Source organism: Mustelus asterias, chromosome 18 (assembly GCF_964213995.1).
Source record: "Mustelus asterias chromosome 18, sMusAst1.hap1.1, whole genome shotgun sequence".
NCBI lineage: Eukaryota > Metazoa > Chordata > Chondrichthyes > Carcharhiniformes > Triakidae > Mustelus > Mustelus asterias.
The window spans coordinates 16,621,886-16,636,400 of NC_135818.1; the positions used below are offsets into that span (position 1 = coordinate 16,621,886).

The 14,515-nt window shown below is 48.2% G+C and overlaps 1 protein-coding gene across 2 annotated transcripts in view; it reads right to left on the reverse strand.

Moving 5' to 3' along the window:
* LOC144506973 (bcl-2-modifying factor-like) overlaps nt 1–14,515 on the reverse strand; it is a 70,040-nt gene that overhangs the window by 19,840 nt on the left and 35,685 nt on the right. For both annotated transcript variants that reach the window (XM_078233451.1, XM_078233452.1), the window contains one exon: nt 8,978–9,162. In XM_078233451.1, the coding sequence (XP_078089577.1) occupies nt 8,978–9,162 (185 nt within the window). The remainder of the gene's footprint in view (nt 1–8,977; nt 9,163–14,515) is intronic.

Here is a 14,515-nt window from a genome sequence, read left to right on the forward strand (position 1 = left end):
ATTTACCCTATCAAGCCTCTTAAGAATCCGATATATGTTTCATTGAGATCGTTTCTCATTCTTCTAAATACCAATATAGAGAGTCCCAGCCTGTTTAACCGTTCCTCATACGACAATTCCTCCATACCAGGAATCTGGAATTATATCAAATCATATATATTGGCCGGGATTTTATGGCCGCGCTCGTCTCAAAACCGTAAACTCCCGCCCGAGGTCAACGGACCTTTCCATGGTTCCTCCCCCTCCTCAGATTCCCGTGGCGGGTGGAACAGGAAGATTCCGGCCATTATCTAACTCCATTCACTGGGCAGTGAAAAGCGTGGTAGAGGATTAGAGCTACATATGACATCATATGAAGAGTCACAGTGTCATAGTGATGTACAGCCCGGAAATAGGCCCTTCAGCCCAACCGGTCCATACTGACCAGCTTTCCTAAATTGAACTAGTCCCTACAATTGGCCCATATCCCTTTGAATCCATGTACCTGTCCCAATGTCTTTTAAATGTTGTAACTGTACTCGCCTCTACCACCTCCTCTGGCAGCTCATTCCAGACACGCACCCCACCCTCTGTGTGAACAAGTTGCCCTTGGGTCCCTTTTAAATCTTTCTCCTCTCACCTTAAACCTACGCCCTCTAGTTTTGGACTCCCCTACCCTGGGGAAAAGACCTTGTTTATTCATCTTATCTATGCCCCTCTATAAGGTCACCCCTCATCCTCCTACGCTCCAGGGAAAAAAGTCCCAGCCTATCCAGCCTCTCCTTATGATTCAAACCTTCCAGTCCCAGCAACAAGAGAGTTTCCGAAGGCCTCCACCACTTTGATATCATGTCTGGGTTTGTCATAGGCTAATTAATACAGATTGGCTGTTGGATTCGTTGACAACTCCATTATTGTGGCACCATGCGGCTACTGGACTGACTGAAGGCGAACTGGAGGGAGCTTGCTCACCCAGCCATTCCCATGCCCCTGTGCCAGGCCCTCAATGTGGCACAGGCATTGATTGCATCAGATGGAGATTAACCAGCTGGTTGGCAGTCAGTTCCAGACTTATGTAGAGTTTGCACAAAGAGACTCGATGGTTTACCAGACAAATAAACCGCCAACTTCTGCCCCTGATTCATTTATGGTTTAATCTCACCGTCAGTCACCAGGCCCCATTGGCAGCTTCGTTTTTAAACCCAACAGAGAAGTCTGCAACTTTATCCAGTTCTGGCCCCATCACTGACTACCAAGCCTTCGGTTGCCTAGGCCCTAAGAGCTGCAACTCCTCCGTGACCTTCTTCGCCACTCTACCTCTTTCTCTTTCTTTAGTTCAGTCTTCGAAATCTACCTTTCTGACCAATTATTTTCGCCCATCTGTTGTCCAAACGATTTGTGTGGCTCAATGTCAAATCATACTGAAGCGCCCTGGGATGTTTTACGATATATGTTTTATTATTTACTATATTGAAGGTGCTATATGAATACAAGTTGTTGCTGTTTCTTTCTATGCTGATGCATCCCAGTGAGTGGGATTTTCCAGCCCTTCCCGCCGGCAGGATTTTCCAGTCCCACCAAAGGCTACCAGCTCCCGTGCCGATGGGCTTCCTGGCACCAGGACGGACGAGCATACCAAATGTCGTAGACACTGGTGGGACCGGAGGATCCCGCCAACAGCCAATGGCGAGTTGCCTCCACCACCGGGAAAACAAACCGCGGCGGTGCCAGAAAGTCCCGCCAAGGTCTTTACACTCTGGGGATCGACCCAATGGAGGGCTTTGCTGGGATCAAATGATAGAAGATTTTCCCCTGCTTTAAGGGGGTGGTCTTCATTGGCGGTGAGGGCAAACGGGGGAACTCTCTGGCTCTTCCTTTTAACAGTCATTCTTCACTTGTTAATCTTCACGGAGAGTGCCGGAGATGCTACGCGTTTACAGCAAGCGTGACTGCTATAAACCAGACCCAATCTGCTTTTCTGTTTTCTGCAGGGGTCGCTGGTTGTTTTCCCCAACTCGCTTCAGAGGTACTGAGGCCAACTGTCATATCCTAAATGCTAAGATCTGCTGAGCAAGAGCTGAATGCAAGACCCACATTCAGTTTCTCAATGAAAGACGAATGGGCAGCACGGTGGCACAGTGGTTGGCACTGCTGCCTCACAGCACCAGGGTTCAATTCCCGGGCTTGGATCACTGTCTGTGTGGAGTTTGCACATTCTCCCCGTGTCTGCGTGGGTTTCCTCCGGGTGCTCCGGTTTCCTCCCACACTCCAAAGATGTGCGGGTTAAGTTGATTGGCCGTGCTAAATTGCTCCTGCGTATCCCTGGATGTATAGGTTAGAGGGATTTACGGGGTAAATATAGGGGGTTACGGGGATTGGGCCTGGGTGGGATTGTGGTTGGTGCAGACTCGATGGGCCGAATGGCCTCCTTCTGCACTGTAGGGATTCTATGATTCAATGAAAGAACTTGTATTAATATCACACAGTGATGACTGTGCGGTGCTGAGTTCCATTCACAACTCCCCACATAATGAAGCAGTGGAATGTGAACGCATGGACTTCCCACTGTGTAATGACTGACAATCTGTAGGTACAGTGTCAGGGTGGGCAGCATGATGCCACGTTTTCTAGAACATTTTGCAAGAACAATAACCTTAAAAAAAAACAAATCTTGTGTCAAATATCGGAAGGTAGGTACTGATAAGGAAGGTGCTTTCATCCAACTTCCAAAATCTACAATTGACTGACAGGTTCAGGACTGTCCAAACCTTTTGTGACAGCGAGACAGATGGATCATTATACCACATGGTGGAGGAAGCGTTAAGTTGCATCTAATCGGAGGATGCTTTATGTGAACACTGTAGTATATACAGGGGCGGCAGGGTGGCACAGTGGTTAGGGGGAAGTTTTTCACACAGAGGATGGTGGGCGAGTGGAATCGGCTGCCGCCAGTGGTGGTGGAGGCAAACTCGATAGGGTCTTTTAAGAGACTCCTGGATGAGTACATGGAGCTTAATAGGATGGAGGGTTATAGGTAGGCCTAAAAGGTAGGGATATGTTCGGCACAACTTGTGGGGCCAAAGGGCCTGTTTTGTGCTGTAGTTTTTCTATGTTTCTTAGTACTGCTGCCTCACAGCCAGGGGCCCGGGTTCAATTCCGGCCTTGGATGACTGTCTGTGCGGAGTCTGCATGTTCTCTCTGTGTCTGCGTGAATTTCCTCCGGGTGCTCCGGTTTCCTCTCACAGTCCAAAGATGTGAGGTTAGGTGGATTGGTCATGCTATTTTGCCCCTTTGGATCAGGGGGATTAGCAGGGTAAATATGTGGGGGTATGGGAATAGGGCCTGGGTAGGATTGTTGTCAGTGTAGGCTTGATGGGCCAAATGGCCTCCTTCTGCACTCTAGGGATTCTATGATTCAATGATATTCTAAAAAGCATATCTTTTTTTTATTCATTCGTGGGACATGGGCGTCTCTGGCTGGCCAGCATTTATTGCCCATCCCTAGTTGCCTGAGGGCAGTTGAGAGTCACCCACATTGCTGTGGCTTTGGAGTCACGTGTAGGCCAGACCGGGTAAAGACTGCAGATTTCCTTCACTAAAAGACATAAGTGAACCAGATGGGTTTTTCCGACAATCGACAATGGTTTCATGGTCATCGGTAGATTCTTAAATACAGAATTTTAAAAAATTGAATTCAAATTCCACCATGGCGGGATTCGAACCTGAGACCCCCAGAATATTAGCTGAGTATCTGGATTAGCAGTTGAGCAATAATACCACTAGGCCATCGCCTACCCACCCAATTCACTAGTATTAACTGATATGAACAATCATCACTAAAGAATTAGACACAGGCAAGTTCAGCAATATTAATCTCACTATCTAGAAGGAGGCCATTCAACCCATCATGCCTGGTGCTAGCTATTTGAAAGAGCTAATCCAATTAGCCTCACTCTCCCTACCGTTTCAAAGTACAGTGCAAAAGTCAAAGGAGTTAATATTGGAGAGATTAAAATCATGTCCTTTGCAAGCCTTTCTCAATGAGGAATTAGCACCTCGTGTGACTGAAAGATTCTTTGGGGGTTTTATATTGTAGAAAACACAAAAATAAACCACAAGCTACAGGTTTCATTGTGCCAATTGTAGGTTTTTAAAAATTCTTCATAGGACATGGATGTCGCTGGCTGACCAGCATTTATTGCCCATCCCTAGTTGCCCGAGGGCAAGTGAGAGTCAACCACATTGCTGTGGTTCTGGAGTCACATGTAGGCCAAGACCAGGTAAGGATGGCAGATTTCCTTCCCTAAAGGACATTAATGAACTAGAAGGGTTTTTCTGACAATTGACAATGGTTTTATGGTCATCAGTAGATTCTTAATTCGAGATATTTTTAATTGAATTCAAATTCCACCAGAGAATAAGAAAGTTCTCTGTGGGCTCTTGCTTGCATGTACAGAACAGATACCAATCCAACCATCCTGTTATGATCAAGCGTCTCTCTTGGCACGCCAACTTCTCTGCCTGGCACATTGCCCCACACCCTGGCATGGAGCTTGGGCTATAAATACTATTGACTAACTGCTGGCACAGATGCTGGATGCTCTCCATGCCATCAGTCAAGTGGGGTTACCTGCAACTCCCACCAACATAACATTCTTCAGGTCAGACTGCACATCCAACTACATATTTTTTCTCACGGAATGGGGCGCATCGCTGGCTGGAGCAGCACCTTTATTGCCTATCTGCAATTGCCCTGGTGGTGGTGAGCCGCCTTACTGAACTGCTGCAGTCCATGTGGGGTAGGTACACCCACAGTGAGTTGCAGGATTTTGACCCTGCGACAGTGAAGGAACGGTGATATGTTTCCAAGTCAGGATGGTGTGTGACTTGGAGAGGTGTTCCCATGTGCCTGCTGCCCATGTCCTTCTAGTTGGTGGAGGTAATGGGTTTGGAAGGTGCTGTCTAAGGAACCTGAGTGGGTTCCTGCAGTGCATCTTGTAAGTGGTACACACTGCTGTGGTGGAGGGTGTGAATGTTTGTGGATGGGGTGCCAATCAAGTGGGGCTGGATGGTGTTGAGCTATTTGAGTGTTGGAGCTGCACCCATCCAGGCAAGTGAAGAATATTCCATCACACTCCTGACTTGAGATATGGGATATGAAACAAAGCAACTAACATCTGTTTCTTAGCAAGTGGTCTCAGTGAGTCAGTCACATCATAGAATCCCTACAGTGCAGAAGGAGGCCATTTGGCCCATCGAGTCTGCACAGACAACAATCCCACCCAGGCCCCACATATTTACCCTGCTAATCCCCCTGATACTGAGGGGCAATTTAGCATGGCCAATCGAGCTAACCCACACATCTTTGGAGTGCGGGAGGAAACCTGAGCACCTGGAGGAAACCCACGCAGACACGGGGAGAACGTGCAAACTCCACACAGACAGTCACCCGAGGCCAGAATCAAACTGGATTCCTAGCGTTGTGAGGCTGCAGTGTTAACCACTGTGCCACCGTGCTGCCCATTCATCCACTGTTGTAGACAGTGCTTAGAGTCCCCTTTGAATCCAGAATTACAAGGCTATTCACTGTGTCACTATTTGGGAAAAGTCAGAAACTACCACGGAATGGTATTCCAATTGTACTCAACTCACCCAGCCCATGCCAGGATTTATTCTCCATATCAGCATCCTTACTGCATCTAATCCTAGCTCCTCCATCATGCACATATTTACCTTCCCTCCAAATCTCTTCCGATATTCATTTCAAATTCTTCTTCTTGAGTTATCTGCCCAAAGGCAGGTCTGACCCACAGCTCCACGCTCTCCACCGAGGCTAGAACAAGGAGGGGAGGTGTTGAATCCAGCCCGGCCGGAATGGGGATCGTACCCCATGGTGTGGGCCCATACCAATCTGGCCAAGCCGGTCACCCAACCGCCGCCCCCCTCCCCACCGGCAGCTCTGCCAAAGAATCTGCGTTGCTATGGCAACATGGACTTTTACGTAGATGGTGCGATCCGAAGTTACGAATAGTGATGGTTGAGACTCCAATAACTAGTGTGTGTATAATCCTGATGTGCAGTCTGATTGAGGAACTGGTGGGAGGTGCAGGTTTAACGAGACTATGATGACAGCACAGAGAGCACCCACACAGCCTGGGCCGACAGCTACAGTATTAATAGCCCGAGCTCTGTGCCAGGAATCTCTCCCACTCCTAACACTTGTCACAAATTGGCAGGATTTACAGGTGGATAATAATAATCGAGAATAGATAAAATACTGCACAGTTGATTACAGCAGGAGAACAAACTGAACATCAGTGTTTACAAAGCTGTGCAAACAGACTTATCTGGAGAATGGTCGGAGTACTTCATGCAGACAGTCATTATGCTCTCACTGTCACTCAATAACCCCCCTATCTCAGCACCCTGTGTTACTGACTGTATCTCTCCTGATGTTAATCCAGCTCCCTCACACTGTCACTCAGTAACCCCTCTCCCCCAGCACCCTGTGTTACTGACTGTATCTCTACTGATGTTAATCCAGCTCCCTCACACTGTCACTCGGTAACCCCTCTCCCCCAGCACCCTGTGTTACTGACTGTATCTCTACTGATGTTAATTCAGCTCCCTCACACTGACACTCAGTAACCCCTCTCCCCCAGCACCCTGTGTTACTGACTGTATCTCTACTGATGTTAATCCAGCTCCCTCACACTGTCACTCAGTAACCCCTCCACCCCCAGCACCCTGTGTTACTGACTGTATCTCTACTGATGTTAATCCAGCTCCCTCACACTGTCACTCGGTAACCCCTCTCCCCCAGCACCCTGTGTTACTGACTGTATCTCTACTGATGTTAATCCAGCTCCCTCACACTGACACTCAGTAACCCCCCTATCTCAGCACCCTGTGTTACTGACTGTATCTCTCCTGATGTTAATCCAGCTCCCTCACACTGTCACTCGGTAACCCCTCTCCCCCAGCACCCTGTGTTACTGACTGTATCTCTACTGATGTTAATCCAGCTCCCTCACACTGTCACTCGGTAACCCCTCTCCCCCAGCACCCTGTGTTACTGACTGTATCTCTACTGATGTTAATCCAGCTCCCTCACACTGTCACTCAGTAACCCCTCTCCCCCAGCACCCTGTGTTACTGACTGTATCTCTACTGATGTTAATCCAGCTCCCTCACACTGACACTCAGTAACCCCTCTCCCCCAGCACCCTGTGTTACTGACTGTATCTCTACTGATGTTAATCCAGCTCCCTCACACTGTCACTCAGTAACCCCTCCACCCCCAGCACCCTGTGTTAATGACTGTATCTCTACTGATGTTAATCCAGCTCCCTCACACTGTCACTCAGTAACCCCTCTCCCCCAGCACCCTGTGTTATTGACTGTATCTCTACTGATGTTAATCCAGCTCCCTCACACTGTCACTCAGTAACCCCTCTCCCCAGCACCGTGTTACTGACTGTATCTCTACTGATGTTAATCCAGCTCCCTCACACTGTCACTCAGTAACCCCTCTCCCCCAGCATCCTGTGTTACTGACTGTATCTCGACTGATGTTAATCCAGCTCCCTCACACTGTCACTCAGTAACCCCTCTCCCCCAGCACCCTGTGTTACTGACTGTATCTCTACTGATGTTAATCCAGCTCCCTCACACTGTCACTCGGTAACCCATCTCCCCCAGCACCCTGTGTTACTGACTGTATCTCTACTGATGTTAATCCAGCTCCCTCACACTGTCACTCAGTAACCCCTCTCCCCCAGCACCCTGTGTTACTGACTGTATCTCTACTGATGTTAATCCAGCTCCCTCACACTGTCACTCAGTAACCCCTCTCCCCCAGCACCCTGTGTTACTGACTGTATCTCTACTGATGTTAATCCAGCTCCCTCACACTGTCACTCAGTAACCCCTCTCCCCCAGCACCCTGTGTTACTGACTGTATCTCTCCTGATGTTAATCCAGATCCCTCACACTGTCACTCGGTAACCCCTCTCCCCCAGCACCCTGTGTTACTGACTGTATCTCTCCTGATGTTAATCCAGCTCCCTCACACTGTCACTCGGTAACCCCTCTCCCCCAGCACCCTGTGTTACTGACTGTATCTCTACTGATGTTAATCCAGCTCCTTCACACTGTCACTCAGTAATGCATTTCAACCAACAGTTTATGATGGTGACTATAATTCTGAACTTCATCCTTCATTACTGTACATTTGGGTTAAGGGGAGAGTGCTTCGCTGCTCCGAACTTCCTGAGAAAAGATTCAGCCTCTTTAATTGGGGAATGTTGCTGGTGGGAAAGAGCAGGGACGGGTGGCTGGGAGGGTGAGGCTGTTGTGGAGTGTTGAGGGGGTCGAAGAGAGTGAGGAGTTTTCAAGTAATCCCCATAGTACAGAAAGAGGCTATTCGGCCCATTGAGTCTGCACCGACCACAATCCCATCCAGGCCCTATTCCCGTAACCTACCATATTTACCCTGCTAATCCCCTGACACTAGGGGTAATTTAGCATGGCCAGTGCACCTAACCCACTCATCTTCGGACTGTGAGAAGAAACCGGAGCACCCGGAGGAAACCCACCCAGACATGGGGAGAACGTGCAGACTCCGCACAGACAGTGACCCAAGCCAGGAATCGAACCCGGATCCCTGGCGCTGTGAGGCAGCAGTGCTAACCACAGTGCCACCGTGCCGCCCCTTTGAGGGGGTGGAGGCGAGTGGGGGGAAAGGGTTTGGGGTGAGTGGGCAGTGTTGAGGGGGTTGAGGCGAGTGGGGAGGAGGGGTCGGAGTGAGTGGGGAGGAGGGGCGAGAGGGGAGGAGGGGGTCAGGTGAGTGGGGTTGAGGGGTTGCAGTAACGTTAGGGCAGCACAAGGCTGCAGACCGTAGGAGTCAGGGTTGAGTGGTGAGGGTGGTAGGAGGAGGCAGTATAAGCGACAGCCTATCAGAAAGGTATCCCTCCTCTGCGTGCAGTTTGTAACCTACCCTCTCCATGTAGGAGCTGTGGAACTGATCGCCAATCTGCTGTAGTTTCTGTCCAATCCGGATCTCCACCCTGTCCTCTGGCTGCATGTGCTCGGGCAGGCCGTCCATTCGACCGTGATGTGAGGGTGCGCTGGCCCGTGGCACTTCAAACACCTCGCTAAGGTGCAGCCGATACCCTGCGTTTCCTGTGGGAAAATACAACAAATGGTGAATAGTGCGCCTGAGTTTATTCCCTCACACCCTCTCCCCGTTCCTGCTCGAGAGGAAACAATGCTTCATTTGTTAAGGTGATAATTACACAATTCCCATGACCCCCCCCGGTGATAACAGTGAAGATTCTGTTCACTCTGCGGCAGAGTTCCAGTTTCATTTGCTCTGGAAATGGGTTTTGGGAATGTTGATGATTGGGCCTCAACTCCATCACTGTAATCGTGATGACATCGCCGCGTTAAAGCAAACTCGAGTTTACCTTCTCAAACAAAACAAATGATTTAAATTACTTTCCCCATGCAATGGTCTCCCCACATAGCTGCCTCCCCCATTCCCCCCCCACATACACATGTGACTCACAAACATGTACACACACACACATGACATGCAAACATGTACACATACATGGATACACATATACACAGACATACATCCATGGAAACATGCACATACAAAGACACATATTTATGGACACACATATACACAGACAACACAACCATGGGCGCATACATGCCCACTGCACACAAGCAATGGACGGACAGACACACACATGGACAGACGAACAGATACACGGATGGACTGATGGACACACACGGACGGACAGACACACATGAATGGACAAACGCTGACACACATGGACACACATAAATGGACAGCTGGACACGCAAACATGGACAGATAGACTCACACACATGCAGATGGACAGATATGCCGATGCATAGACCCATATACTTATGCACATATACACATACGTAGCACATACAAAAACAGATGTGTGTGTACAAGAGTATGGGCACTCTTGTACACACACCTGAGAACACACATGAATACACATTAAGATACATACACAAACACATACATATACATAGACACATTCTCACTCATACAGGACACCCTTGTACACACTCTGAATGGCTCAGGTGGTAGCACACTGGCCTGTGGTCTAGAATGCCCTGGATTCAAGACCCACTCCAGGACTTTAGTGCCACAGGAGTGATGTTTGTCCAGATCAAACTTCCACATGTAGTGCTGCACTGGTGATGTCAGTGGCCTAGTAATCCAGAAGCGCAGGCTCTGTTCAAATCCCATCATGGCAGTTATTCAAGGAATAAAATCTGGAATTGTAAACAGCAATCGTGACCAAAAACTACCATTGATTGTTATCTGAAACCTATCTGCTTCACTAATGCCCTTCAGGGAATGAAATTATAGAATTCCTACAGTGCAGAAGGAGGCCATTCAGCCCATCAAGTCTGTGCCAACCCTCTGACAGAGTATCTTACCCAGGTCCACCCCCTACCCTATCTCCGTAACCCCACATATTTACCCTGCTAATCTCCCTAACCTACACATCTTCGGACACTAAGGAATGATTTATCATGGCCAATCAACCTAACCCGCACATCTTTGGACTGTGGATGGAAACCGGAGCACCCGGAGGAAACCCACGCAGACACGGGGAGAACATGCAAACTCCACACAAATCTGTCGTCCTTACCTGGTCTGGCCTACATGTGACTCCAGATTCACAACAATGTGGGTGACTCTTAACTATCCTCCTAGCAAGCCACTCAGTTCAAGGGAAAATAAAGATAGACAACATCCACATCCCATGAAAAAATAAAAACATACATGGATCCATATACAGACACTGGGACACACACATACCAAATATACACACACAAACACACACATAAATAGGTAAATGTACAGACATATATCCATACATATACAGTCATACACAGGTACATTCACACTTATTTATGCAGCGATACACATATTTACATGCACACACATATGCACATACATATGCATACACACGTGTATACAGATATGCACACATCAATGGGCTAAGGCAACTTTGAGTCTCTGTTTCATAACAAAACAGAGGGTGGGATTTTCCAGCCCCAAGACCGGAAAATCCTGCCCGAAGGTAAACGGACCTTTGTATGGTCTGTGTCCCGCCCGCCATGGTTCCCGTGGTGAGAAAATTCTGCCCAAATTGTTTAATTTATTCTCTCTTTGCAATGGTCCCCTCCACGCAAGGATACAAACACATGTAGACGCCCATGAAGTCACAAGTATATGTAGATATACCAGCATTCAAAGGTACGCATGGTTACACAAACACGATAAAGGAATAGTCTGAAACTGTGAACTGACTGAGTATGCTGCAAATCAGGAGTTTAAATATTAATTTTATTTCTTTTGAATTTCAGTGCACTGGGACAGGGAGAGTCCATTCTGGACTCTGGGCAAAGTTGTGACAGGGATAATATGGACAAGCTGCCACTTCGCTCCGAGCAACTCTGACGCAATTGAAAATCAGGGCAGATGTGAGAGGGGCAGCTTAGTGTCACACTGACACCCAGAGGGGGGAATCGGTCTGATTGAGTTGGGCTTCAAGACTCTGATACAAAGGGCAATCATTTCTCTGCTGATTGAGGATCTGCGGGGCGGCACGGCGGCACAGTGGTTAGCACTGCTACCTCACAGCGCCAGGGAGCCCGGTTCAATTCTACTAAAGGTTGTGAATGTAGCCCAGTCCATCACGCAAACCAGCCTCCCATCCATTGACTCTGTCTACACTTCCTGCTGTCTCGGCAAGGTAGCCAGTATAATTAAGGACCCCACGCACCCCGGACATTCTCTCTTCCACCTTCTTCCGTTGGGAAAAAAGATACAAAAGTCTGAGGTCACGTACCAACTGACTCAAGAACAGCTTCTTCCCTGCTGCTGTCAGACTTTTGAATGGACCTACCTCGCATTAAGTTGATCTTTCTCTACACCCTAGCTATGACTGTAACACTACATTCTGCATTCTCTTCCTTCCTTCTCTATGAATGGTATGCTTTGTCTGGATTGCACGCAAGAAACAATACTTTTCACTGTATATTAATACATGTGACAATAATAAATCAAATCAAATCAAATCCATTCCAGCCACAGGTCACTGTCCTGTGTGGAGTTTGTACTTTTTCCCTGTGTCTGTGGGGTAGGTTTCCTCTCACAGTGGATTGGCCGTGCTAAATTGCCCCTAGTGTCAGGTGGATTAGCAGGGTAAATGTGTCAGTTACGGGAATAGTGTCTTGGGAGGGATTGTGGTCAGTACAGATCTGATGGGCCAAATGGCCTCCTTCTGTACTGTAGGGATTCTGTGATTCTATGATAACAGTCAGCGTAGCAAAATAAGGAATGACAAACTCACCCCATCCCCCACTATCCCTCGAACCCCCATTCCGTCCCCCCCCCCCCCCCCCCCAATTCCGCTTATGAAAATAGTTTTGACATTTTAATCGGGAAGTTACTATTCCCCTGCCTCTCTTGAAAGTGCCAATTTGTACCCCCTTTTCCCCAACCCACTTCAGAGCTGTGCTCGAACAGCCACTCTACCTTTGTGACAGCAAAGAGATCGAGGGGAAGGACAAACCAAAGTAGAACGTACAGGGTAAATGGTAGGACTCTGAAGAGTGCAGTTGAACAGAGGGATCTGGGAATACAGGTACAGAATTCCCTAAAAGTGATGTCACAGGTGGATAGGGTCGTAAAGAGTGCCTTTGGTACATTGGCCTTTATAAATCGGAGTATCGAGTATAAAAGTTGGAGTGTTATGGTAAGGTTATATAAGGCATTGGTGAGGCCGAATTTAGAGTATTGTGTACAGTTTTGGTCACCTAGTTACAGGAAGGATGTAAATAAGATTGAAAGAGTGCAGAGAAGGTTCACAAGGATGTTGCCGGGACTTGAGAAGCTGAGTTACAGAGAGAGATTGAATAGGTTGGGACTTTATTCCCTGGAGCGTAGAAGATTGAGGGGAGATTTGATAGAGGTGTATAAGATTTTGATGGGTATAGATAGCGTGAATGCAAGCAGGCTTTTTCCGCTGAGGCTAGGGGAGAAAAGAACCAGAGGGCATGGGTTAAGGGTGAAAGGAGAAAAGTTTAAAGGGAATATTAGGGGGGGGCTTCTTCACGCAGAGAGTGGTGAGAGTGTGGAATGAGCTGCCGGATAAAGTGGTAAATTTGAACTTTTAACATTTAAGAAAAACTTGGACGGGTTCATGGATGAGAGGGGTGTGGAGGGATATGGTCCAAGTGCAGGTCAGTGGGACTAGGCAAAAAATGGATCAGCACAGACACGGGGGGGGGGGGGGGGGGGGCATCACGTCAAGGAATCACAAGCTGATCTTTCTCATCACCCTATCTGTAACTGCAACACGACAATCAGCACAGTGGCACAATGCTTCGCACTGCTGCCTCACAGCGCCAGGGACCCAGGTTCGATTCCCAGCTTGGGTCACTGTCTGTGCGGAGTCTGCACGTTCTCCCCATGTCTGCATGGGTTTCCTCCGGGTGCTCCGGTTTCTTCCCACAGTCTGAAAGACGTGCTGGTTAGGGTGCATTCTCCCTCAGCGTACCCGAACAGGTGCCGGAGTATAGCGACTAGGGGATTTTCACAGTAACTTCATTGCAGTGTTAATGTAAGCCTACTTGTGACACTAATTAATAAACTTAAACTCTCTCCTTTCCTTCTCCCCTATGTACTCGATGAACAGTATGCTTTGTCTGTATAACGCGCAAGAAACAATACTTTTCACTGTATCCCCATAGGTGTAACAACAATAAATCAAATTAAACCAAAAATATCCACATAAGTTCACCTTTCCAGCAGGGCATCCTCGGCTAGCAAGCTAGCCTTTCCTGTTCATAAAATGGGGGGAACTTACTGAGCCGTGCCCCCATCACCCTCCTGGGACACCTCAATAAACTCAGCACAGACCTCCCTCTCTCTGGGAACAGCTCATGACCAGAGCTCTGCAGTAAACTGATTCAGCCACTGGGGGAGCTTGTGAGACATGCAGAGGGGAGGCAAACTGTAGACAAATAACATTGACTCTATCCAGCTCACACACCGCACATGAAGTTTATTTTTTGTTTATTTATTAATGTCACAAGTAGGCTTACATTAACACTGCAATGAAGTTACTGTGAAAATCCCCTAGTCGCCACACTCCGGCGCCTGTTCGGGTACACCGAGGGAGAATTTAGCATGGTCAGTGCACCTAACCAGCACGTCTGGAGGAAACCGAAGCACCCGGAGGAAACCTATCCCTTTGCTCACCAAGAATCTATCCACCTCTGCCTTAAAAACATTCAGAACCTGCTTCCACTGCCTTTTCGGGAATAGAGTTGCAGAGAATCGCGAGCCTCTGAGGAAAAATGTGGCCCAACCTCCATTTCAAACGGGCGACCCCTTATTTGTAAAACAGTGTGACACCTCGTTCCAGATTCTCCCCCAAGAGGAAACATCCTCTCCACATCCACCCTG